The 23,328-nt window shown below is 40.7% G+C and overlaps 1 protein-coding gene across 5 annotated transcripts in view; it reads left to right on the plus strand.

The window, feature by feature from the left end:
- LOC140284737 (A-type potassium channel modulatory protein DPP6-like) overlaps window positions 1–23,328 on the plus strand; it is a 236,913-nt gene that overhangs the window by 153,889 nt on the left and 59,696 nt on the right. For all 5 annotated transcript variants that reach the window (XM_072378720.1, XM_072378722.1, XM_072378721.1 and 2 more), the window contains one exon: window positions 17,458–17,572. In XM_072378720.1, coding sequence (XP_072234821.1) covers window positions 17,458–17,572 — 115 coding nt within the window. The remainder of the gene's footprint in view (window positions 1–17,457; window positions 17,573–23,328) is intronic.

The raw sequence follows: 23,328 nt of genomic DNA on the forward strand, positions 1-23,328 counted from the left end.
TTATGATGACTGCTTGTAATTACCTTCAGGAGTGTGATGGAGGTGTGTTTTGAGCATGCAACCAGCAGAAGAAATGACTTTTTCTGGCCACTGAGACGTCTGCCACTTTCTTTTGGCTGTGCTACAGTCAGAATCTAAATTTGGCATTTCAATTTAACACATTTAAGACGCGTGGCACTTTGTCGTTAACAGAAATTGTGGAGTTTCAGAAGGCAGTTGTTTGGCTCTTTCATTGAGACAGCTATGTACAATGCAGGATATTTTCTCTTTTTTTTTTTCCAAGCATGAAAGCCTGATTTATTTATTTTTTTCCTTTTTCTTGGCTGTAAAATATAAATGAAGAGCACAACATTCAGCCCTTGTATGCCTTCACAAAAACCACAGCCTTGTGTACTGAAAATCTACGTATTGATATGGATGTGTTTTAATTGTATAAAAGAGCTCATTTTTGCTGCCAGATTAAATTCCAGCTCCTTTCTCTTTTCCTTTATATGCTGATAAACTTGTATCTAACCTCTGCAGTACAGGGCTGTAGGCTGTGATTTTAAGGTCGGACATTTCGTCTGGGACTTGGACAACCTGATCCATGAAGATTAAGACAGAAGTAATTTATTTAGACGTGTCAAGGCAAAAATACAAATGGATAAAGTAAACAGAGCATATAGATGTACATGGAACTGGTTACAGCAGTGGTTTCAGACCTGTCTGATCATATTTTTTTCTTTTCCTTCTGAGAAAACCTATTATTACTGAAATCAATTCCAAGTGTTGTGAATCTACACTGACTACACTCTGCTCCCTCTGTAGGCGCCATCTATGTCACAAACTGACATATGGTAGCTTTGCACTAATGTTCATTTTCGACAGATTTATTTCTGACTGTAAATGCATGCTCCTTGACACCAAACAGCTGCAGGAGTTACCTATATATGAAATCGCTGGATTTGTTGAAGCAGACAGAAATCAGAAACCTGTAACTTGGACAGTGGAATGATTTATTTCAAATAATTTGGAGACCTTTTAAAATAATTTTCCAGACTTATAGGCATCCGTAAGATTCATGTGATGGTTTAAGAGAGCTCTTTAGATTTTAGGATGATGACACTCCACATTTCAACTTCAAAAGAAACCGGATCCTGAATGTCAGATGCCTAGGTAAGATGGGTTCTTTGGTACCTCCAGTACCCTGCAAAAGTCTTAAGCTTCATAATTTGTCGTCAAGCATCCAGACTTTCTTGTAATCTGTTAAAATGATCTTAATTTAGGCTTTCTGAAGGTCTTTCATCTTTCTCTTCGAAAATTTGGCTATTTTTTTAACTCATTCTTACTCCAGTCCTCATGCCTGTGTTTTATCTATTTTATTAAGCCACATAACACAGATCTATGAATCATTTAAACAACTTGGCAAAGAATCAATTTTATATTGTATCTTTTAGTTTCACTTTGCTACTAGCAGCCTGTCACAAAACAATACATATTTTTTTTCCCATTTCTATGACTTTTCAACAGGGAGAAAAGGCTGAGCTATGCCAAATGACACAAGAAGTGGACTGAAAATCAGTGGCAACAGGTCTTAAGTGTAGTTTATGCTTCTCGGTCATTTCGACGATGTAGCTACACTGTTGATGTGGAACCCTACGCCGTAGCTTGACGTGCACCCCCAAAATATTTTAACGGCACGTTGCGTTGACACGGACCGCAAGGCTGTGATTCATGTGCTCAGAACGTAATTTCCAGCATTTGCTTTTTCTGGTCTTAATGGGTGTACATGGCGAAGAAGCTTGTCAAATCGGCCCGTTGACATTCGAAAGTGTATTTCTTCATCCAGATCCCTCAGTGGGTGAACCAGTGTTGTAAATTCACCTGTTCCCAACTCTTCAACATTTCCAATATAAGCATTTGTTATTCAATATTGATGGCCTCCAACTGCAAATACAGCTGCTCCACCTCCGCCATTGCTTACTTTTGTCAACTTTGACTGGAAGAAAAAGCAAGGATTTGGCTATAACCCACACAAACACAACCCTCTAGCGGCATGGTGAATTGAAGAGCAACGCAGAACTTCGAATGCTCAATGACGCCGTCTCGTCTACGCGGCGGAGAAGCATAAACTACCAGGAGCAAAAGACCTACCCCTTCCATCCATTTCCCTGTAATTCTACAAGCGCTTTACATTCTTTGTGTTGCAATATCATACTATAGGTAATCTAGATTACTTTATTAAAGCACGTAACTGAAGGACAAACATTTTAAAGAAGCCAACTATGATCTCATGAGAATCATGCATCTCTGTAAAAGCTGCAGCCGCATAGAATTATGGGACAGAATTCTCCTCTCAAAGCATGGTCCAGCATTTCCTGTGCTATGCAAGATAAACATGGCAGCACCAATAATTTGTGTTTTGAGAAGTCAAACAGTGCTTATCTTGGCCGCTATACTGATAAGTCATTTCACTCGGTGAAATGAGTTTTGACTGGATCCCTGGAAATTCAGTGAGGCTGCATTGAGAAACCAGGCAGACTTGGAAGCTTGGTTCCTTTAAAGTTTCTTGCAAGTCTCCCCCCCCCCCAGTGAAGAGGCAGGCGAGGCTAGTCATACTTCAGAAGAACTTTACTGCATGTCAAAATAAGACAATATTTAAATAGCGAAGGAAACTCAGGTCAACATTAGTTGAACGCTTAGGGGTGCACATGATTGATTCTTGACAGGGAAGCAGTGCTTCAAAATTTGGGACAAAGTGTGAGCTAACCAATCCAAATGCTTTTCTGAATTTTGTTTACTAAGCAGTGCTTCATTGGGTCAGGGAAGTTTTCTGTGATAAAAGGGAGATCCATTCAGTGTCAGGCAGGTGGTTGTGATGCTTATTCCTGATTGACAACTAGTGCCATCTGAGAGCTCACAATCAATCTTTTAGTAGAGGTTTCAGTTGACCTTGTATTGCTATTATATGCTCCCTGCTAATTGCTCACAACAGCAGACAGGCTGTTGCTAGGCAATTTGTGACACAAGTGCAAAGGTAGTATAGTTTAAACAACAAACAGGACATGGAGGAGTAATTTGACATTTGTGATGCCGTTGTATAAACATGTGACTGACTCATGTTGTTAATAGAAACTAACGTGTATCTGCAATCATTTAATGTTCAGTGTAATAAGATGACTAATAAGAGGCTCACTGTGTTCTGGAAAGGCATTACATCCAAACTGTTCTGAGTGAGGATTCATGTCGTATTCAGCCATATGGTGAAAATAATATAAAGCACATCAGACTTAACATTCACTTATTAAATAAATATCATACTTACGAAACAGTTTAATCATTCAGTGGCCATTTAGATGCAAAGCATGCTCTCCCATTTTCAGCTGAACAGTGTAAACAATTGGGATGCAGTCATGAGAACAGGTGGCCAAATGGAGGGTAAATGGTGAATTATTTTTGCTCTTTGGCAAAGTTACCATGGAAACGTAACAAGAGACCACACTAACAGAAGAGACGGATGGAAATGTCCGGTGTTGACACTGCGGTATCCAGGGAATTCATCCCAGATGTTGATAAGTTGTTCTGAATATAGTTTTAGTTAGTGTATTAGAACATCTGCAGTGTTGTTACTGTGGTGATGTAGTGCTTATGATACATTCAAGTGGCCATCAAATCGTGCCTCTTCTGTTTCACGTAAAGAAACAGTGAACGTGTTTGTTTGTGAAGACCCCAAATGCCACAATCAGGTGATTGTAATTTTTTTCCTCTGCAGAAAGAAAAGACTGCTTTTTAGCATGAGGCATTATTCATCATGAGAGCACTTCAGCTGAACATAATGACATAAAAGAAGCTGGAAGTCCATTCAGTCGACATGAATGTTCATATTTTGTCAGAGAAAGTGATAATAAAAAAAAACAGCAGGCCAGAATACATTAGCCTGGGTAAACATCAACAGGAGCAGCAGCCTCTTTTTATTAGACCCCTGCGCCTGGAAGCAGTGGGTTGTAGGCCATTTCATTTCCAGGAAGCAAATACGGCTGCTGCTGCATATTGTCTCCATGACTGCAATTTATTTTGCCAGAGATGCGCAACAAGTGTGCATTATTGGATGAAGGCTGATAGATAAGAACAATAGGAAAGATACTTTTCTTTTTCAAACTGTTCCTGAGAGAGTCCGCACACACTGGCGCTGCCTCCTTGGCCGTGGTGAATACAAATGGCTCCGGGTTTGGGTTGCGGGGACATGCTGCGCTCTGCAGTGAAGTACTCCCATCAGTCTGTCTGCGGCTTTCTGTATTCTACCCCACTCTCCTTTTCCACAGTGGCTCCTATGACTTTCTGGTTGTTTTGCAGCTGGAAAGTTTCTGTGCAAAACACTTCCGTGAGCTTGAACAGCAAACTTGCATGTCATAAACTGAAGTATCCAGGGAAACTGTAAAATTTTCTTTATCTAACTAATATTCAGATTGACAGATGTCTGTCTAGAGGATAGTTTGTTTCTTTATGCCTTCAGGCTGGCAGCAGTTGTGGTTGAAGGAATCAGGGTTTCGGTTTGTCCACACACCCATTCATTTGTCTGTTTGTCATCATTTTGGGAACTATTCTGAAGAACACCTGAAGGGCATTTCTTCAAGTTTAGTCTCAAAGGTTCAGCTGGGCTCAATGAATAATTTGTTCTCACAGATCATAGTCATGTTCAATATTTCTGTTACTTAGTATGACTGAATCCCTCATGAAGGTGTAATCGGATCAAATAATGTAAAACACATTCATTCAGGAACAGAAGATTAATATGTAACCTCACTTTGGTCTGATGCTAAACTGGTGATGTTAATCATGGGTGCTCATTTAGAAAATGGTAGTGACTGAAGATCTTCTGCACCACTTCTGAAACTTAGATTCCCCTGGTCTAATTTTTCCATAATATGTCATCTTTAAAGAATGCAATTGGGGATGACGTTTGTTCCGACATGGAATCGCTCACAACGTGCTTCTACGCTTATATCCAAATGACCCATTAGGTTGTTTTTATGGAAGATTTGTTGTTTGACAAGATGTGCAAACCATCCACTGAGTTGCTGACTTTTTCCCAGCACCTTCCATATGTGAAGCATCATGTTCACTCATATCTTTCACACTACAGTTCCCTTCACTGGCCAACATAGGGCAGTTATTCTAGTTTGATAGAAGCGTATTGCATGACTGTTCCATAAAATTATCACTTGATTGTTTACTTGGATGGTAGAACTCCCCTGTCACTGGTCATAAGGGACATGACATCTTATTGAAATAGCTGCGAAACATCATGGGGATGCGGAAAGTAGGCGCATGTAGTTTCTGTCTTTGCTGCTATTTTCTTCTGAAAATAAGGTCATCACATAACTGGTCATTACAGATCAGATTTTTTCCCTTTTGACATAAAAAACAGCAGATGAGGCAGTGGTTTCTTCTGCTTTTGGTTGCAACCACTAACATTGACAAAGTGGGTTTTTATTTGTGCTAAAATGTTTCAAACCCTGAAAAGTAAAGTAATGTGACTCATTTATGTAATATTTAAAAGGCACTCATACTGCAGACTGTACTTTGTTAAGATATGACGACCTTTCTCAGTAGTTATCTTGTTGATGTAAGTTTACTTTTCGGTATGTTTTTCCTCCTGTGACTGACAAAACAGACTGGAATCATGGGTAGTAGAGAAATTGCACTTTGAACCATTAAGCAGTTTAACATCAAGATGTGAGTACTTTCATGTAGATATTTCTGTTATATTTTGTACTTTTTTTTTAAAGCTAGCCATTTGTGTGTGTAGTCCCTACTGTATAATTAAAAAGAAAAAGACTGAGCCTACCTTGTGTTGTATGAGCATATAAAGCACAAATTGCCATATTTCTATAAAGTACCCTTGTAAGGCAAAGTGCCAGGTCATGTTAATTGAATGGAGAACAGACTCTTTCAGCAATTTATTTAGTGCTGGCAAGATAATCTCCACATTTGGTTCCTTCATTGCTTGAGCTCCCTAGATGGCTAATGATGAAGTAACTTTTAACACTCACTTTGTACAACTGAACTGAAGCTGACAGAAGAATTAACTGTTTACAAGCAGAACCAGAAAATGTTGGTCAAACCTAAATTAACTCGTCACAGTGTTAACATGTGTAAGCAATGGTCGGTAGATGATTTGTTTACACAGTAAATATCAAGATTTGCTTTCTGAAGCAGACTGAGAGGGAAAAACTTCAAAGGGTTTATCTCTGGTGAGCCATACAAATCCAGTTTAAGGCAGAGGTGTGAGGGTTGTGAGTGGTATCAGCACATCACACATTTGCACACAAGAGTATAGCTTCAGATGCTCAGATAATGATATGCTGGAACAGTTCCTGGTACTGCCTTTGAAAAGGCATCTGTCATTAACCCATTAAAAAACAGATGCAATGCATATTTATCCCCTTACCTGGACCAACACATGTGTCGATCTCTTCTTCAAGCCAAAAGTAACATGAATATGTATCACACTAGCTTTAAAAGAAACCTTCAGTCAATTCTTTTCTTTGAAAAGTCACAGATGAACATGAAGGGAAAGCAACAATTCACCCTAAAAGTTGAAGCTTAAAGCACTCAGTTTGCAGTTCATATTTCTATATTTAAGAGAGGCTTAAAAACAAAGTCATAGTGAATGTTCAGTGTTCAGTGCTTCCCCTAACTGAGGCTTCTGAATGTTTGCTAGAATCTCTTCCAGGTCAACTAAGAGCTATTTTCCATATCTTTACCTAAATCTTCCCACACCTAAGTTTTTGCTTCCACAACTAGTGCAAAGAGTCACTAGAGTCACTAAACTAGAGTCAGATTCCATTTGGTCTGTCGGAACCTGTGAGCTGCCTCCAGAGTCCTACGAGCTAACCTTTCTCTACAGCACTCCTTCATCAGCCTGATAGCTCCCCTCACCTCTGATGTCTCTTCATCTTGGGTGTCCACCATCGGGGCTGCGGCCACAACAAGCACCAACCGCCTTACGACCACAGCTCCTTACAGCCGCCTCAGCAACAGAGGCCCCTAAGATGGCTCATTCAGACTTCATGCCCCCTGCCTCTCTTGGAATGTGGGAGAAGCTCTGCCAGAGATGGGAGCTGCTCTAAGAACGGGAGCCTCTGCCAAATGGTCCACACACCTTAATCTTCCACATGTTACTTAATCGGCATGAACGCCTCTTTGCTCAAGCATAGTGTTCTTTATGGACAAACTGTGACTAGTACAGAAGTCCAGCAATCCATCACCTGGGTTCAGATTGAGCAGGCTGTTCCTCCCATTTGAACCCCTCCAGGTTTCACTGTTGTCATCAACAAGTGTTTAGGTCCACCAGCAGGACAATGGAGTTCTCAGGCAGTGCTCCTTTCAGCACACCGCCCAGACTGTCATAAACTGTCATTGGTCTCATAAAGCAAAAACAGCAGTAAAACCCCAGCCCACTCCCACCCGCTGCCACTCACCCAAGGCAACTGCAGAGTGGTCCAACACCTCACCAGGAGAGTGATTCTTGAATTGTTGCTGTTTAGGTTTCTGCAGGCTATGATCAGACTGCTGAGGTCTCCACTTTTGACCACCACCCAATGTCCTCCCCACTGGACTCATACGGTGCATCCTGCAGGTGGTGGGTCCCATGTGGCTTGTTCAGGCTACCGGGACAGATCCCGTAGGGAAAGATCTGGAGGTGGGCACCAGTAGTAAGTGCCTCTCTAAGTCAAGCAGAAAAAATTGCCCCCAACACTATAGCTGCTGAGATTCCTTGGGAACTCAAACCGCAGAGGGGTATTTTGCACCATGCAATGTATTTATTTACATTTGATGCCTGTTCTTTCATTTTGTAATTTTTTAGCCATAATGAAAGATCATTTCAACCATTTTACATATCTGAATATTCTTCATTTAAAGCTCAGAATTTCAGCCAAAAACTTCAATTACTGATTTGCCACTGTTTTCTTTCTCTTTTTTTTTAAATATAAAGCATTTGAGCAGATCTTTGTATAGATATCTATATGGCATGTGGTGCTGCTAAAGTTAAGAGGAGAGTAAATTCATTCAATTCACGTATTCCACAGTCACAGAAACATTTGTGGGTACATTTTTCCTCCCTTGACAGAGGTGTAGATGCACACTGCCACAGGAAAAGTGACGAAATGAGAAGAAACTCTGGCTGTGTTCCTCATTGTTCTTGTTTCCTAAAGAAGTACTGTGTGTTAAGACTGACAAATTGAAATTTGTCCTCATGTATATTACATGAGAGGCAAGCAGGAAACGCTTTCCCTGTATATGTGAGCCTCATCACTTGCATAGCCATATAATAGAGCGGGTTTACCATCCATAGAAGCTACAGCCATAGGGATAAATACCATGTTTATTCTTACTCTGTTTCCATAGTGATAACAATGTAGAACAGATGTGATTAATTGCAGAATGTGCCCTTGCATATTAATGGGCATTTAGTTTATAGCAGCATCAAAATATTTAATGTGAACATATGATCAGTTATGGGATTGGGTAGCACAAAACTGTTAAATAAGGAATATTTTCAAAGTCTTTGGACATCGTGTGCCATAAGAAACATTCATGTAGGTTTTGATTATTATTTTTATTTTTTACAGTTTACAGCAGCTCTGTCAGGAGTGGGGATTGTGTTATTTTACTCAGATGTGATTTTGTAGAAAAACTCTGCAGAGAGAGGTCAGCTGGCAGTGGCCTGCTATCAGCTTCTCTCTAATGGACTGGGAGACATTCGGTCACAAATCAAACAAACCATGCGGAATAAGCTCAAGAGCACACGCGCACAAACACTAGACACTTGGAAATGAGTTCCCCTGCCATAAGTAACAAACAAGACAACTTGTTTATTTACAACCCTATCGCTACACCCATTTCTACAACGATGATAAGATAGCACTAATGGATTTGGATGTATGTGCGTAGAGCCGATGCTCTTTGACCTGTGAAATTCAGAGGTGGACCAGGTGCTCCATTTTGGGAATCTTTAATTCCAAGATTAAAGTATTATAGAGAAAGGCAGAAGAGAAAAGCTGTCTGGGAAGATTTAAAACCAATTAAGTTTAAATCCTCTTCTACTGTTCAAGATAAACCTGTTGATTTTATTTGCAAAAGTTAAGTCTATTGAAAGAAGCGAATATTTCAAATCACTTGATTACGTCTCTGTGCAGTTAAAGTGGGGCACAATTACTGATTAACTTTGTGTTCATTTGAGAAGTTCAGGAGTGTGAAAGCAGAGGAAAGATACAAATTAAAACCCTGTCAAACTAAATTTTTAAACTAAAAGATACATACATCCATCCAATAAATTAACAGAATGAATGAAAAAAGAACACTTATCTATTAAAATAATTGTGTTCTTCTTTGTATGCTAATCATCGTAACAGGAAGGCTGGAGCTACTCTCTCTGTTCTCACCAAAGTGTGGCCTTAATACTTAATAACTAATGTGTCACAGCAGTTGTTTTTCCCTCTCTGTTGCTGCTCAGTGTATCAGTTTACATCACACCTTGGTACCTTGAAAGACAATATTATCATTATTTTATATTTTATGTTGGATCTGTTGCCATTTTGTGTCTGTCAAAGTGTCTGTGAGTAAGGAACCCAACCTCTGGCTAAATCTCTGCTGACTGACTCAATGTATTCTGAGTCACACTCCGAGATCTCTGTGTAAAAATACGTTCGTCTTTGTTTGCCACTGTCTGCATCTCTGTGATATCTATAAACTGAGTTTCAAAGCTTCTTTTCCATTTTGTTGGATGTGTTATAAAAAGATTCAGGCTTAATGAAAACTATTTTAACCTCCTGTATTTTATATGATATTGCAGTATTTTGATTCTGTTTAACTCTGTTTCTTTGGCTCAGATTGACTTTTTGACATCTGAGATAGATTAGAAAGCATCGTATTTATGAAATATGGCTTCAGTTATTGAAGACTTCTCATTGATACTGATATTTGAATAAAAATCAAGGTCCTTTTCTGGTCAGTTTGACCTGAAAGTCCAAATATTGACAGAACCACTGCTGCTAAAGGCGGGATGTAACACCGAAGAAAGAACTGCAGATGTATCTTACTTTTAGCTTTTCGGTTGAACTCTGTATCACCGTTTTGTGCTCTGTGACTGATCAAAACTCATGTAAATTGTGGAACAAACCTCTGTGTGGTGTCATGTTTTACACCCTGTGGATTGAATGGACTCCAGTGATGTCTGTGTATGGTCTACAGATTTACACATGACAGCTACTCTGGGCTAAGACACTATAGGATCTTGCTTCTATTCATGTTTGAGCCCAGGAGATGTCCACAGCATCCTGGACTTGTGCACCCTCTCTGTCATGTTGGGGTCACGCTTCAAGCCTCCCTGTCAGTGAATTCTCCTGAAGCCTCCCAACAGCTTATTTATTCACTGTTCCTACTAACTCTCGCATGCCACTCGTTCTACACCGTGTCCGTCTCTCATCGTTCGGCTGCTTGTAATCATTTCGCCATTACTTCAGCACATCAGGTCTAGCTAATTAGTCTAATCATTATTATAATAATAGTTCACAGAGACAGGAGTGGGAGGGTTAGGAAAGGTTTTCATCCTGTGTCTGCATTCTCAGTCCAGGCTGAATACGTGATTACCCCTTGGGGTTTAGGATTATCAAAGAAGAGACATCAGTTCTGCTTGATGTTTCCATCCGTGCTCTTTTTAGCATTATCATGCATGGTCTGATTATCACATCAGATCAGATGTTGAAATTATTTGCTCATCTTGAATTGGATGGGAGCAGCGTGTCTGTAAAAAAAAAAAAAAAAAAAAAAAAAAGTTTTTTTAAAGACACATTGCAAAACAAAAGGCTGAAAAAAATAAGAGGGTTAGGGTACAAAAAGAAACAACTAGAGGAACATGTTCCAACTAATTAGGTTAATTAGCAACATGTCAGTAACATGATTGGGTATAGAAAGAGCAGCTTAAAGAGGGAGAGAGTCTCAGAAGTGAGGAGTGGCATTCTTCAAAAACATTGTCTACAATATGTGGAGCGATTTCAGAATTGTGTTCATCATAAAATTGCAAAGACTTTATCATCTACAGTAAACAATATCCTCAAAAGACTGGAGATTAAATCAGTATTGATCTTTGTTTTCTCAGGCAGCACTAGATTAAAAACAGACCTGATTCTGTCCTGGAAATCACTGCCCTCAGAACTGAGCTCAGGAACACCTCCAGAAATCATTGTCTGTGAATGCCGTCCACCTCTGCCATCCACAAATGGGTGTTAAAGCTCTGTCATGCCAAGATTAATCCATATATGAATACTATCCAGAAATACTGCCATCTTCTCTGGGCCATTTAAGTTAATTTAAAATGGACTGATACAAAGAGGGAAACTGTTCTGTGGTCAGACAAATCAGAATTTCAATTCTGTTTTTTAAATCATGGATGTTGTGTGTGGATAAGAGGAGAGGATCAGCACTAAGTTAAAAAGCCTGCATCTCTGATGGTATGGGGGTTCATTGGTACCTATGGATCTGTAAATTGGCACATCTGGAAAAGCAAGGTCAATGCTGAAAGTACAGGTTTTAGAGCAACATCTGCTCCCATCCAAATGACGTCTTTTTCAGGGAAAGCCTTTCATATTTCAGCAAGATAATGCTAAACTGCACACTGCATCTATTGCATGGTTTGTAGTAGAGTTGTCTGAGTGCTATTTTGGGTTTTCAGTTGGTGAAAGGTCTGGACTGCAAAGAAAATCCAGGATTGTTGAGCAGCTAGAATCCTATACCAGACAAGACCAGGACAACATTTCTCTCCCCTAAAAGTCTAACAGCTGGTCTCCTCAGTTCCCAGATGTTTACAGGCTGTTGTTAAAAGAAGAGTGGATGCTACACAGTGGGCAACATGGACCTGTCCCAACCTTTTTGAGACCTGTTGTTGTCATCCAATATAATATGAGCCAATATATATATATATATATATATATATATATATATGATAATATAAATAGCAAAATGTCTCACTTTGAGCATTCGATATGTCATTTTCATTTTCCCAACTCTTTTGGAACTGAGGTTGTACTATGTTCAGTAACATTTTTACCTCAACCTGGGTTGGTTTACACTGTGACTTTAGCTAGGCAGATGTGTGTATCAGATAACACAAATGCATTGATGTTTAAATGAAACTTTTACATTTACTTGTCACACAGTGTGACTCATACTGTAGCCCTTCCAGCTCTAGTTTAGGTTGTGATACATTGTGAATTTGTGAAAAAAAACCACATTGTGATCGAAGAGGTACATTTAGGATGCTGCAATGAATTTATGCTCTCTGTACATTATCTACACTGCACAGCCATTTGAGTACAACACAAAATAAACAGTTATGGCTCAGCAATGCATGATAATTTGATGTCTCTTTTAATGCCCCATCACAGATCGATCTCTCTGTCATGTTCGCCTTACATCTCATTACTGCTTATGAGTTGTTGCTTTCTATTCAGCAGTTTTCCCTCAGTTTCCTTCACTGTTCTCCACCCTATTAATCCCACAGAATCAAACAAAGAATCAACCTCAAAAATCAGCCCCTGGGCTTCAATCGGATTTTCATTTCTGCCAAAAAATTGATTTTTTCCATGCAGATGTACTCAGTGCAGAATCAGACATAAATCACATTGTAGACTGTCAGCTCACAACACTCAGTTTTCTATGTGGGCCTCAGAAATAATCCCCAGACAGATCTGAACTCATGACTTGGCATATTTTTTAAATTTATGTTCATAGATCTTTGTATTGCATTAAATGGTTCCAATCACCTTTAATGTGTCAGAGACTTGGTTTAGTGGAGTTAGTAAAAGTTAACTTAAGCAGAGCTCTGAAGTCGTGCTCATAGCAGCTGTTGCAGTATCATTGGCTTTTTACTGCATTGTCTGTTCAGCTTCCCAACAGCTTGTATGGAGACATATTTATTAAAGTGCTTGAGGATTTCACTGTCTTCTCAGTACTCCTCATCTTATCTTCTAATGCCAACCAACACTGAATTCAACAAGCGCTCAAGGAACAGCATTTTCTGCTGAGTCCAGCTATTTGCAATTCTGTAGATTGCGAATGTTTTAGCATATATGACCGGAGCTTAAAGTCTGTTGTAATGTCACTTAACCATAGCTTTTTATTTTCAAGACTTTATTGTAGGTTTACTTCACAAAAGTTGTTATTATTTTAAACCCAAACTCTGCATTGGCAGCACTACTTTATTACAAGGCCACATCTTTCACAGATGAATAGCGCACAAGAGAAGGAACCGTATTACCGAATATCTGGCTGTTTGTTTATAAGATGTATGAAACTGTCCAAAAAATAAGATTGAGGAAAGTCCATAAAGATTCACAAGAAGCATATCGATAAATCGTTTTTCCTTTAAACTTTCATAGCACTGTATAAACCAAGTAGAGCATTCAGCACTTCTAAATAAGCAATTGTTTGTTGGCACTTCTAGCGTTTAATTGACAAATTTGGCAACGCTTTTTTTTTGTTCTCGAGTGGAACAAATTTCCAATCATTTTGTCTCCAAATAGCTTTCCAATATGTGCATGTTTATGTTCATGCATAATTTAACCATGCGGTCATCTCCTGACAGAGAGGCATCCTTTAATTGCACAATGGTGGCCTATAAAGTGGAGGACTCTATAGCAGGACCACTGTCCTCTAGTCTTTCTAGGACTTATTAATAGGTGAAAAAGAATTTAAGCTTAAATGTCTTTTTCTGTGATAATAGTTACCTATTGTCACAGAGGCTTATGGATGTAATGTTTAGAGAAATTAAATAAATTTGTCTTCAAACAGTCAATTTTCCAGGGAAAACACATCTGGCCTTCATATAATCTCACGTACATGGTTGAGAGACTTATTGGTTTGTAGAAACATGAAAAGAAAGACTGAAGATAATGGTTTTACCATAGACACTACTGAATAGCTGAGCTATTGAGGAAACTCCTGTGTTTTAGTGTCAAAGTTTGTCTAAAATTAGAAATGGCTCCTCAGAAGTATGTTATGCTTGGCCTTTCCTATTTATGGTGTAAGCTCGTGGAACAAAAGCTGCTAACTGACTTAGCAGACTTCTACACAAATGCTGAAAGTTTTAAGAACCTTTTAATTCTGGTGTCCGCTTGAGGTGTCCCGCCTTGTGGTCATCAAATGACCATATTGCCAAGTAACTGGTTCTTGTTTTAATGAATGTTGGTAATGGGCAGTCTAGTAAATGGTCCTGATTGCTCTTATCAGCCGGCTAATGATTTCCAGGGCTCTTTTCAATTAAGGTTGGAAAGAGGTCACTAAAAGGTTTGCTTCATACCTCAGCCATTCAGCTTCATTAAAGCTTTAGTGTGCATTCATTAACACAGCAGCCACAGGTCCCCAATGCATGTGCTTTGCTCCACTCTTTTATCCTCTATAAACTAATTAAGAACTTATTAATCCTCCACAAACAGTTTGTGCTTTGGACCCTTTATGCAGAGTCCCTCTTGGTTGTGGTTTCGTGCCAGCCAGACTATTCAGGGCTGATGTGGAAGATTTTAAAGGCTGCTTGGTTATGAGTCTCACATTGAGCCACGTTTCCTGCCTCCAGTGTGTCACTATTGTTCATCAGTTCGCACAGAATATAAGATTTCTAAAGGAAATATAACAAAAATATTCATCCATCCATCCATCATCTGCCGCTTATCCGGGGGTCGGGTCGCGGGGGCAGCAGCTTGAGCAGAGAAACCCAGACGTCTCTGTCCCCGGCCACTTCTTCCAGCTCTTCCGGGGGGACCCCGAGGCGTTCCCAGGCCAGCCGAGAGACATAGTCTCTCCAGCGTGTCCTGGGTCTTCCCCGGGGTCTCCTCCCAGTGGGACGTGCCCGGAACACCTCCCCAGGGAGGCGCCCAGGGGGCATCCTAACCAGATGCCCGAGCCACCTCATCTGACTCCTCTCAATGCGGAGGAGCAGCGGTTCTACTCCGAGCCCCTCCCGGATGACTGAGCTTCTCACCCTATCTCTAAGGGAGAGCCCAGACACCCTGCGGAGGAAACCCATTTCGGCCGCTTGTATTCGCGATCTTGTTCTTTCGGTCACTACCCACAACTCGTGACCATAGGTGAGGATGGGAACGTAGATTGACCAGTAAGTAGAGAGCTTCGCCTTCTGGCTCAGCTCCCTCTTCACAACGACGGGTCGGTGCAGAGCCCGCAACACTGCAGACGCCGCACCGATCCGCCCGTCAATCTCCCGCTCCATTCGTCCCTCACTCGTGAACAAGACCCCGAGATACTTGAACTCCTCCACTTGGGGAAGGATCTCATTCCCGACCCGGAGAGAGCATTCCACCCTTTTCCGGCTGAGAACCATAGTCTCGGATTTGGAGGTGCTGATTCTCATCCCAGCCGCTTCACACTCGGCTGCGAATCGCTCCAGTGAGAGCTGAAGGTCACGGCCTGACGACGCTAACAGAACCACATCATCTGCAAAAAGCAGAGACCCGATTCTGAGGTCGCCAAATCGGACACCCTCAACGCCCTGGCTGCGCCTAGAAATTCTGTCCATAAAAGTTAGGAACAGAATCGGTGACAAAGGGCAGCCCTGACGGAGTCCAACTCTCACCGGAAACGTATCCGACTTACTGCCGGCAATGCGGACCAAACTCTGGCACCGGTCATACAGAGACCGAACTGACCCTATCAAGGGGTCCGGCACTCCATATTCCCGGAGCACCCCCCACAGGACTCCACGAGGGACACGGTCGAACGCTTTCTCCAAGTCTACAAAACACATGTAGACTGGTTGGGCGAACTCCCATGCACCCTCCAGGATCCTGCCGAGGGTATAGAGCTGGTCCACTGTTCCACGGCCAGGACGAAAGCCACACTGCATCTCCTGAATCCGAGGCTCGATTATCCGACGGATCCTCCTCTCCAATACCCCCGAATAGACCTTACCAGGGAGGCTGAGGAGTGTGATACCCCTATAGTTGGAACACACCCTCCGGTCCCCCTTTTTAAAGAGGGGGACCACCACCCCAATCTGCCAGTCCAGAGGCACTGTCCCCGATGTCCACGCGATGCTGCAGAGGCGTGTCAGCCAAGACAGCCCTACAACATCCAGAGCCTTGAGAAACTCAGGACGGACCTCATCCACCCCCGGGGCCTTGCCACCGAGGAGCTTTTTGACCACCTCGGCAACCTCAGCCCCAGAAATGGGAGGCCCCGTCTCCGAGCTCTCCGACTCTGCCTCTTCCGAGCACGTGTTGGTAGGATTGAGGAGTTCCTCGAAGTACTCCCCCCACCGACTCACAACATCCCTAGTTGAGGTCAGCAAAGCCCCGTCCCCACTGTAAACAGTGTTGACTGTGAGCCGCTTCCCCCCCCTGAGACGCCGGATGGTGGATGGAAAATATTCACATAACCTTAAATTTAGCGTTTTTGCAGAGGATGGTGTGGATTTAACATTGTATTTTTGACCTTGAAGTGTTTAATTTGTTTTAATATGATCTTGTATTGCTTGTACAAGACTTTTTCAAAGTACTGGTCCTTTAAACGCTGCTTGAAACAATATTTACATTATTGGTGTCATGCCAATAAAACTGGCTGCCAGTATTTCATTTGAGATTAAGTAAGGTGCAGAACTTTACAAAGATAAAGCTGAGAGAAGGCCAGAGTCACCCATAGCTGCTGACTGGACTGCCTGAAATTGTTTCTGTAATATATTGTGCAAATTTTGTGCCCATTTAATCGTCCCTTGAATCACCTGCTGCACATCACCGTGTCGAATGCATTTCCCATTATTTGTACATTATTTGATTTTTGGCACAAACAAGACGCCCCGAAGCCACATCCCCTCAATTATTCCTACTTTATCTCCTGTGGTGATAGTTTGTCAAGAGCCATTTTGATTGTTTGTAGTTCAGTTTTGGCCAATGAACAGTATTAAAGTGCAATAAGTTTATTTCTCTTTGGATATGTAGGTCAGATAAGACAACAAAAAAATGCCTGAAGGTTGCTCATTACTCAGAGACGTTATGCCAGCCCCAAAGCCAGTCTCTGGACTGTTGTCAAGCATGCAATTCACCAACGTGTTGTGAGCTCCATTTTTATCTGTCACATTCGTTTGTGCGTGATGGCCGTTGATGCTCGGCTCATTAAGAATTCTCCCCTTCCTACGCCTGCTGCTGCTGCTGCTCCTATCGTGTCTCCTTGAGAGGCTGCGACTCTGACTCATGTTCGTCCTTGACTGACACCCCACTTTTCCTTCTCATGAGCTTATACCCTCTTTTTTTCCACACTTTGAATGTTTCCTTGTCTTGAATCGTCTCCCTCAGCTGTCACGTGATGTAGTTTTCATCCCTTTTCTGTAAATTGTACTCAGATTCACTTTGTTGATAATCTTTTTACTGACTGTTTTTTTTTTTATCTTCTCTTTGTCACTCTCTGTAGGAGCTGGTGGGCAGTAACCCTCCGCAGAGGAACTGGAAGGGAATAGCGATTGCCCTTCTTGTCATTCTGGTCATCTGCTCGCTGATCGTCACCTCAGTCATCCTGTTGACACCAGGTACACGATGCAGGACAGGAGGGGAGGAGGCCACCACGGCATTCACTTGACTTCGCTCTGTTTATACAGCTATTGTTATGCACAGACATGCCCATTAAGTTTCACAATCAATCTCACCACAAACAAGGCAAAGAACAATATGCGAGTGTCAGTGTATCTCTGTCTCTGTGTGGCCCAGGGCCAGTGCAGGGTTTGCAGTGTCACCCACATTAGTATCACACTCAAAATCCACCTAGGCACTCCTACTTTAACAGTCACATTTGCTGAAGGTCCATAAACATAATTTAATTCATCTTGCGCAACATTACTTTCTTCATTAACAAGTCCCCCGTATGCCTCCTTCACGTCATCGTTTTTTTTTTTTTGTGCACACACATATTTTAGTTGTTTGTTTCCTTTTGTCATTTTAAGGCATCCAAATTTAATTTTGGACTGACCTTCATGATTTTCTGTTTGCAGATTTAGATCAAAGTTTAATCAATAGACCATCTGTTTGCATTCAGGCTCGTAAAGCTCCAAGATATGATTTTATGCACTGCCAGAGTCAAATCAGTCAATGTAGCTGTCAGTGTGCATGCACTATAATTTGTTTGCAAAGACAATAATCACTTTGTCCTTGCTTACAATTTTCTGTCACAGAAAAATTGCAGGTAATGCTTTTTAGAGTGTGTAGGGTGTGGTGCCAAAGCAGGGTCAGTGACTATAAAAGAAATTCAATTTAGTCTTTTTCTACATTCGAGATGTGGACAGGTGTCGGAGCAGAATTATCACCCGAGTAGACCACAGTGCAATGCCAGGTGACAAAGCAGCGAGCCCTAAAAGTCCTCGTCACCTCCTGGTACTGACCTGTTCCCTCCCTGGAACGTTTGTTATGAGCTGAAACAAGCGGAGACAGCAGGAGTCAAGGCTGAAAGTGGAGGCCGGGCAGGTGGTGTTTCCAGCTTGTACCTCTCCTAAATCTGTCCCCTCTCTGTGCAGCCTTTGTCTGCTTCAGCAGAAATACTGTTCCACTCCAAATCCTCACACAAGCTGTGTCCTGTAAGCTGTGGGGCCTCTCACATTCTGCCCATTAAACTGGAATATATTGGGCATTTTAGAGGCTTACGGATAATATTTGTTCTGGTCTCATCCAATTCAATTCTGAAAATTTTTGTAATTTAATTAGGAGGATGTAGCAGCTGAGCGGAGCCTCAGAATTTTGCAGCTCCATTAATTATTCCTCAAGGACAGAGGGTTGGTTTGTGCTAACAAAGTTTATTGTACTCTTTCTCAGGGTTATCATATTCGGGATTTTAATAGAATTCCTACAGTTCAATATTCTTTATTTTTGTTCCCACAGATTTGAAATGAATGTCTGACTTGGGCTGTGAAGGCTTTAGAGTAAACTAACACTAAATACCTAAAAAAACAGCCAGTCTTGCGAGTTTTGACTGTCGAGGTGCACTTGTCAGTCAGATGATGATTGACTGCTCTTGTTTCCAGCTTTACAGGTCCCGACTGGGGTCTTGGTATCTGATGAATTCTGTGCACTTATGCCACAAACTGGTTCGTGTCTTGTGATGGGCAACACAAATGGTAATATCAGAGGGAGAAATACACGCTAACATCAGTGGGGTGGATGGATCTAGCCATCTAAACATCATTCATTGGTTTGTCAAGCCTGGATTTCAGAGTTTTGGCTGTCAGTCTTGTTTAGTTTTAAATGATTAGTTACATAGGAGCATCCAGTCTAACTGACAATCATGGAAAATACACTGTTTTTCCTTTTAGGTAACAGCAAGTCAGTTCGAAGACAGTGCCACACTGACGCATTTCCTACTTTACAGTCTTTTATACATAATTAACAACATAGACATCATGCTTTATTAAAGCAGATTATGGTAAACAAAAATGTTTTTGTTAAATTTGCCGAAACTGTCACTATGCCCCATTAGTAATAAGTAAGACACACAATCTGTTAGCAAAAAGATTAAAAAGGTTTTTCTGGCTTTTGAAAAAGTTAAACCTGGTTTTCATGCAGTATGTGCAAATCTACTGTGCCTGAGGGGGAATAAGTTAGAGTTAAAGACTTAGAGAGTCTCTAACTGGAGTCAGTTATCAATTCTTGATTTCCATATTCGCTTGTGTGGACGGACTACACATGAGCCTGGATCACACTCCCATGCAGAAAAAAAAGACATGTAGTGTGTCTGTAGGCCCAGTTAGTTTGCATAGACAGATGTGAAATCTATAACTTAAGCACACTGCTATAGCCTCTGCATGCATGACATGCTCCTCTGCATGGAGGTGCTTTGGAGCCAGTGCTTGAGGACAGCAGAGAGGGCTGAATCCACCTTCTTCTAAAGGTTAACAAGTTTTGCTTTAAATACAACACAAAATTAATGACTAAAACTCAAAATCCTTAAAGAATATTTTCACTTTCGATTGCTCACAAATCCAATTAAAAGTTGAGACATTTGTGAGACTTCATTCTTTAACTCTACCCCATGCTGTCCATTAGGTAGGCCTATTTAAGTCACTTACACATTGACTTCATTTCAAAGTCCTGTCAATCTTAATTTAAACTCTCACTGCATAATAGTTCTTCATTATGAGATAAGTTGACATAAAACCCACAATTTACAAAATTTGCACATAACGTGTATATACTGAGAGTGGGACAAAAGAGGTGCCGTTCTCCTCGAAGTATAAAGTATATTAAACGTGCTTTAAGACACTCACAGATTCAAACATCAAAATGCTGTCTTTGGTTTTGAGCTATTGAATTCCTTTTCTTCTAAACATAAATTCCAAACGAATTGGTGCTTTTGAAATTGTATTTATTCATTCTTATTAAACATTGAGCAAAGGGAAAAACAAAGATTCAGTAAACTGCCTGCAAGCAACCCCTGCCAGTAGCTGGTTATCTCACGTCCTCTCTAAAGGTCACTATATAACAAATGTTTTGCTTGCTTTAATGCCAGGCTGTCTGTCACACTTTGTTGCACTTGCCAAATAAACTAAACCTTCTTAGTATGATGCTAATTTACTGCAGCTACTTATTCATGCTTGTTTGGACATAGAGTTCTCTCTCTGGTGACCAGCCAATTTCCATGCACATAGCCCTATATTTTCAGTACTGTAGTGCTTTTTTTTGCCAGCAAATACATCAGTCATGCAGTTATAGCAAATCAATTAATGTTTAAGTGAACACACTTTTTCTACTTTATTGACAACAACCTAAACGTACCTCGTTTCATTACTCTGTATATATTATCTGCTACATAAGTTTAATTTTCAAAAGAACTAAAACAGCTCTGTAGTTGAAGTTTGTTTTATAAAATGTTGTATTCAATAATTAAAAAATCTTTTAACGGTTACAGTTTTCAATCAAACTAAACTTACAAAAATGATTTGATATTGACTTATTGTAGTTCTTGAAAAGAAAACCGTAGTTGTCAGATTGGATATTTCCTGGAAGTCAGAATCTGCTGAGGAAACTGCAGTCATTGCATCTCTATCCAAAACTCACAACATTACCTGGCCGGCTGAGTGTTTTGGTGTTGTTGCAGCCAAGACGTGCGTCTCGTTTTTAAGGCCAGTTAACCTCTTGCACGAATGGCGTGTTTGACAAACTCGAAGAGGTGGAAGAGGATTGCCATCCGGCTTGAAAGGAATCTATATGATCCTCCAAAACCAGAGAGGATACAATGATTGCAGAAGTAACAGTGACATCAAATTCTTCTTAAAAGTAGAAGCGATCAGCTGAAATCATTCAGTTTTGTTTGTGATTGATGTACTTCCTGTTGTGTAGTGCAAGTCCAGCGCACCTCAAGGGCCAAACTTGCACTTGCAAAATAACCAGTTTATTGAGTGTAATCAGCCCATTTGACAGAAATCCTTGTATATATGTTCTTTGCAGATATTTAAAGCTGTTAATTTAGAGGTGCCAAGCAGGTCTGACATACTGCATAATCCAAGTCTTCATAAAATATTTACACACTGTATTTTTCACCCAGAAGGTTTCAGCTTTGAGGTTGTTGTCTCCAGTAGTAGAAGGGATTTTTAAAGAGGTGATATACAGTAAGCCAAATCTCAGGAATATGCAACAAAGTCTGTAGTTTCAAACCCTTGAATTGGACAAGACCATGTTTGACCTGATGACAAAGCAAGGAGGGTAAGAACTTCCATTTTGGCACGACCACCCACATACGGAACACTTTCCCTCTTGCAGCATCTTTTCCTGAAACTATATATCGGCTGTAAATGCTACAAATTTAATAATTTATCAGTGTCTGAGAATTCTGATCCTTTTCAAAAGGCAGAGTGTGCACTTTTTTTCTCTATGTAGAAAAACGATTATGCTGTCGTTCTCTTCACGGGTATTCACATTGTGGTGCAGCAGAAATGGCTTATTAAATCTCATATATTGCTTGCGATGATCTCCAAAGTTGCAGTAGCGCTTCTTTCTATAAGGCACCATAGCCTATTCAGACTCCTACCTGTGGAGAAATGATCTCTGCTTCTTTTTGGATGAATTCATCCCTGTATGACAGTCATAGAAAGCCTTAACATTCTGATATCACAACTTAATGCTTGCTACAATTTAAGAACTTGGTACAATCAGAACCTCTGCTGTAGCTGCTACAAAGCAGACAAAAAATGTTTGACCGCGTATCCTTCTGAATACGAAGGATTTACAAAGTGAAAAACACCTCTTGGAGGCAGTTGTTGGCATTTAATCCTGAAAATGTCTCATTTCTAATGGTGGAATGCTTCCATTTGGTTTCAAAAGGAAGTATGTGTTCAATTGAAAAAACAAAGCATATTATTAAAGCAGGTTTAAGAAAAATAGGCTTGATTTTAAACCAAAACAGTATTATATATAAGGCTGTTTCCATTGTTTTTAAGAATAAGACTTGAAGAATTTAATTACAGACAAAACTGCATTTCTTGCAGTGCAAATGGGCCCAAGAATATAAGGTAAATCACCTGCAACTTATTACACTCTAAGAGCTTTAGGGAGGACTTTCCTATTAAAATGCAAAACCCATTAGTCATTCAGAACATCTTATTTTTGCTCCAATTACACTTAAAGGAGAAACATTTTGGGAACAAAGGCAGCCCACTCTGAGCAGTAAACTGTGGCGGTGCAGCTCGTCAGAGGAGTTGTTTCGACTCAGTTAGGAGGCTTGTTTGATGGATGTTTCCTATCCAGATAGGCCAGCCAGCTTCTAACTGCAGCTGACAACCACTTTGTTCTATCCCACACACTTATACACACACATAAGCACACACGCTAAGAGTTTTGAACTCCTTCTCCTCTTCCTCCCCTGACAACCTGGATCTGCTGTAACGGAAAGCTCCATATTACTAAGAGGTTGCTCTGTTCTTCAATACATCTAGGTCAGACGTTGGCAATTGGCATCTGGTTATTTCTTAGACTGAGGGATGTCAGGCTGACTGAGTGGCAGCTTGCTGAAACAGTGGGAGGTTAACGTTCTACTTTTATTTGGTGAGGCTGTGAGAAGTCACTGAGATTATTGCATGAAGCCAACTGTCACGTTATAGCTCTCTGGCAAGAGGAATTGGCGACTTCAGTTGCATTTGGCAACATTTTGTACACTAATTAGCAAGTTTATTTGCACACTTGTATCCTGTATACTGGTTTTTAAAGTTATGTTAGTTTGTCTTTGGTTAGTTTTAGGTTTTACAATTACTTTAAGTGTTAAATGCCATCTATTAGGTTCAGACATTAAAATCCACTTGGTTGGGTT

The sequence above is a fragment of the Leuresthes tenuis genome, unplaced genomic scaffold, assembly GCF_036924035.1.
Source record: "Leuresthes tenuis unplaced genomic scaffold, fLeuTen1.0.hap1 SCAF_24, whole genome shotgun sequence".
NCBI lineage: Eukaryota > Metazoa > Chordata > Actinopteri > Atheriniformes > Atherinopsidae > Leuresthes > Leuresthes tenuis.